The sequence below is a fragment of the Saccostrea cucullata genome, unplaced genomic scaffold (genome assembly GCF_032062105.1).
Source record: "Saccostrea cucullata isolate Sc308-1 unplaced genomic scaffold, CSIRO_AGI_Scuc_v1 ctg7789, whole genome shotgun sequence".
Lineage (NCBI taxonomy): Eukaryota > Metazoa > Mollusca > Bivalvia > Ostreida > Ostreidae > Saccostrea > Saccostrea cuccullata.
Genome location: NW_026934342.1, coordinates 32,501 through 36,985, shown reverse-complemented (window position 1 = coordinate 36,985; position 4,485 = coordinate 32,501). Strand labels below are relative to the sequence as shown.

At 35.8% G+C, this 4,485-nt stretch overlaps 1 protein-coding gene across 1 annotated transcript in view; it reads right to left on the bottom strand.

The window, feature by feature from the left end:
- Positions 1-401: 401 nt before the first annotated feature.
- LOC134240558 (mediator of RNA polymerase II transcription subunit 25-like) overlaps positions 402-4,485 on the bottom strand; it is an 18,301-nt gene continuing 14,217 nt past the window's right edge. The window contains exons 13-19 of the mRNA XM_062722649.1: positions 4,336-4,485; positions 3,869-4,027; positions 2,876-2,998; positions 2,600-2,662; positions 2,452-2,509; positions 993-1,126; positions 402-847 (exon numbers count right to left, since the gene is read on the bottom strand). The exon at positions 4,336-4,485 is cut by the window's right edge and continues 22 nt beyond it. Of these exons, the coding sequence (XP_062578633.1) occupies positions 647-847; positions 993-1,126; positions 2,452-2,509; positions 2,600-2,662; positions 2,876-2,998; positions 3,869-4,027; positions 4,336-4,485 (888 nt within the window). The 3' untranslated portion in view covers positions 402-646. The remainder of the gene's footprint in view (positions 848-992; positions 1,127-2,451; positions 2,510-2,599; positions 2,663-2,875; positions 2,999-3,868; positions 4,028-4,335) is intronic.

The window sequence follows — 4,485 nt, the reverse complement described above, 5'->3', positions numbered from 1 at the left end:
TCTTGAGAAGTCGAAAATGTAAAATGTTTACAGACAAACAGACACCAGAAAAACTGATAGAAAAGCTCACTTGAGCCTTTGTCTCAGGTAAGCTAACCAGATCTTTGACAACACCAAAATGACGAATTCTACAGCATATTGCTTGGATTTTATGTTTCGACAAATATTTTAAAATATCTGGATACAAGTTAGAAGCTTGGGGTGGATTTTTCCATAATAAAGTAGAACTATGAAATAACCCCTTAAAAAATAGTTCAGCACATGATTTGTTCAGCTTTAAGTTTGCACTTGAAATACTATACCAACAAGCAAAATTTGAAAAAAAATGAATGGAATGTTTGCCTATAATGTTTTTACGTTTAAATGTAAGACATTTAGCTGTATAAAAAGAAGAAACAAAATTTGAAAGACGTATTGCACTTTATTTTGCATAACAATTATTTACAACAATTTCCATTACAGAATAAAAAGATGCCAACTTCGCTGAGCTATCCATTTGTATAGGTATGCCTGTGTACCTACATCACATTAGTTATAAGCACAAAAGCTTTAAGAACCAGATTCCTGATTCCAGGGGTAATAACTCCCCTAAAGCTAACACAATGATCAGATCAATACCAAAGATTTCATGAAGTCTTTTGAGGTGTTAGCTCAAGAAGTTCATATCCAGGTCGTCAAACATGTTAGCGCCCTGGGGTCCTGTGGCAGGGCCCTGCTGAGCCATCTGGGGCATGTTTCCCTGGAGCACCTGCCCCCCTCCCATCACCTGCTGCTGGCCTTGGTGTAGGACTGGTCCCCTCCCCCCATGAGGAATAATCATCTGGGGTTGTCTCTGGCCCTGTTGCTGCTGCAATGATGACACAGATATTTACTTTTACATACCATTCAAAATATCTTTTTTACTAGCACTTACTAACACAAAGACATATAAATATGCAGAAATGTTTGGTTAATAGTTAAGAATTAAATTCCTCTTTATTTTCCTTTTATACCTGCTGCATCAGGAGCTGTGTTAACTGTTGTTGCTGTTGATTGAGACCAGGTTGCTGTTGTTGCTGCTGTTGCATTTGTTGCTGCATTTGCAGTTGCCTCTGTTGTTGTTGCATCTGCAACTGTCTTTGTTGTGCTGCAATTAAAAGGATTACATGTAGTACAAAGCATCAAACTTACGAGGGGTGATCAAAAAGTTCGCGAACTAATTAAATAACTTCCATAAGAGAAACACTATTTGGTTTCAATGTTAATCATATTTTAGATTGATCCTCTCCAATTTTAATGCACATCAACCACCGTTCTGCGCATGCCTGAATCACGTGATATTGGCGGTCACGTGACCCCCTCCGTAGCGTTCTGTCACAAAAGTTGAAAGATTTTTCATAGTTGTATATTTCTTTCCATGTGAGTTAATTTTTATGACAAGAACAGTTTATTTCTTGAAAATGGTCAAATCTCGGCAACAGAATGGGTGGATAAGAATATCCTTTCCAAAAAAAAGCATGGCGACCATCAAAACACAAATTTTCTGTCTCGGGAGAGACCTTTATCCAAGGTGGATAGAGAATGGGTGCCTCCTTTTTATCATATCTTATGTGTTTAAAATCTAAAGTAAACAATATCTTAGGTATTTGATGATTATATTATTGTTCAAGTATTTAATTATTTTTTAAAGTGTAAATTGGAGGTCTTTGATAGCAAATTGCTTAATCAAAAACACATATCTTTTCAAACTTGCTTTTACTGGGCAAGATGATAAGTATCATATTTAACCATCTGCCTTCCTAAGGCTTCCTTAAAATGATCAATCCAAGCATTAATTGAATTTATAGGAACTCATTTATCTTAATATACTGTGTACAAATTATTACTGTAAATCACTAAATTTTCGCGACACCTTATTTTCGCGAGATAGTCATTGTCTCTTGATTAGCGAGACAAAATTTTCACGAATTGTGGTTATTGCTCTATATAATCTTAAGGAATACTTTTATACGCGAGAATTAAATTTTCGCGAGCACACAGTCTCGCATAATTACGCGAAAATAAAGTTCTCGCGAATAAAAAGTGATTTACAGTATATGATACAGCAGAGGGATTTCTAAGATATACAATAAATTGTAAAGTCGTTTGTTGAATGAGTTCAACTGAGACAACCATTTTTCGTCACAAGTGACCTACATAGTGACGTCATTTTAACATTGTGACGTCACAAACAAGGATAAAAACTTTATTCAGCATATGCTATTTATAGACCTTGTGTATGGCTATGTGCGTACCGAATTTCATTCTAATCTGAATTGTGGTTTTGTAGATATAGAGATAGTTCGCGAACTTTTTGATCACCCCTCGTATTATCGTATACTGTATTCATTCTACTACCGTATTTAGTATCAACGTCATAACAGTTAAAGCAAAAAATTTTAATACTGAATGTGACATTAGGCCTTTGCTTACCTAGTAACTTTTGTTGTTCTTGTTGCTTTGCTAACTGTGTTGCCTGCATTTGCTTCTGCTACAGAAAGATTTACAGAGATTATAGAAAATGAACACTCTTGATAATATAACGGATATTTCTCAGCCCTACAGAGAAACGTGTACCTACAATATTGGCCTGCTGCTGGGTCATCATGGGGTTCTGCATGCTAACCTGAGGCATCTGCTGTACCTAGCAAGTAAAGGTAAAGCAATACACATAAAGCACAAAAACTTTTTATTAAAGTGGTTTATAACATTCAATCCAAGTGAGATAACTCCAGATTATTCACTTTATTTGACAAACCTCCCAGTGTTTACCTTGACATCCTCTTTTTACCACTGCTAGCACTGGTCTGAAATAATTTGACAGATTTCATTTGAAATTAAGTAGACTATGACATACCCCAAACTGGGCCCCCTGGGGATTCTGCATGGGCTGGGCGGCCATGCCTGGCTGCTGCTGACCGGGAAATGGTTGTTGTTGTGGCATCTGCTGTGGCTGGTCTTGTCTCTGTTGTTGTTGTTGCTATGACAACAAAAACATAGATAAGGATTACCTCCATTTAACTGGAGAACAGACCTATAAGGCCAGATGTGGTTCAAGTCTTTCCAAAAATCTTATTTATTTTCATTTCAGCATAGGAACAAATTGCAAACTTAATCATTAACTCATCAAGGTTGACTTACATACCAAAAAGCAGCATAATATCTGCAATTGTTTCAGAAAAAATGCAGAAAACAAAGCAGGACAGACTGACAGATGGATAGACTGATGAAAAGAAAACTAAAGTCCCCTCCTGTTTCATCAGTAGGGGATTAATATCTTAGCCAAGGCTATGTCACAATCAATGGTCAAATACAGAGTTTCCTTCAAAATCTAAGCACTAAAACTATTACACCTGCATTCTAGACTTTCGATCCATGTGACCTTGAACTTCAAAGAATTTTAATGAGAGTCGTGGTACAAGTATATTAATACTTTTAACATATTACATTTAGCGGTGTATTCTATTTAGCGATTTTGGCGGAAAGCAGAGTCCACTAATTCAAGTATATCGCTAAATGTCTTGTCTATTATCTTTTATAACTAGCAAATTCAGACAGCGCTAAATCAAATTTACGCTAACTTGTTGAAAATTGAAATTCCGCCAAATTTCGTACACGCCAAATGTAATATATTTACAGTATAGGGTTATGACCCATCCTGAGTTCAAATCTGTCATTGTACTTAGCATGGACAGTAAAATAAACAATGTATTTCTCCACCAATGTATTTCTCCACCTTCGAAAAAATTTACAAATGAAAAGGAAGGGATAGGATAGGATGTTATATTAGGGTTATATGACAATCTCAACACAATACAACATGAATAGCATATACATGTAGTATACTAACCCTCATTTTGTGTGTGAAGATGACATTCCTTATCCCATTAACAAAGGCTGTTTGATCATTTGGAATGAGTCCTATAAAGGCTTTCCTTTTGTTGCTAAATAATAAGAGAAGCACTCGAACTTCACACTGACTTCCTGCTGGAAAATGTACACAACCAGCCTGAAAAGGAAAACATACAAATCTTTTTCCAATACGACCTCCTGTTGAATCTTTTCTGCATAAAATTTACAAATGTACAAAATTAATGACGTCATATTTCCAGTTTGGTCCACCATCATGCCATATTCTTTAATGATTTATCATATTTATATACTCAACTCATATTAAAGCCAAATTCATATCTTAATAAAAACAATAATTTTTAAGGCACTGCAAAGCCCAAACCGTACCTTCGTCTTACATAGAGATTTCAATACTTATTACTGTTATGATTTTTAAAAAATAAAACTGTTGTAAAATTTACTCACAAAACCAGTGCCCATGACTTTGTAGAGATTTCTAAGATCGTCCAGATTCTGATTGCCAAAGTGAAATGCCACCTGGCGGGAGTTTTTAAAGAGAGGCTGAAGTTGGGTTGAGTTCAGGAGTGACTGAGGGATCAACTGCATGATCAGAAC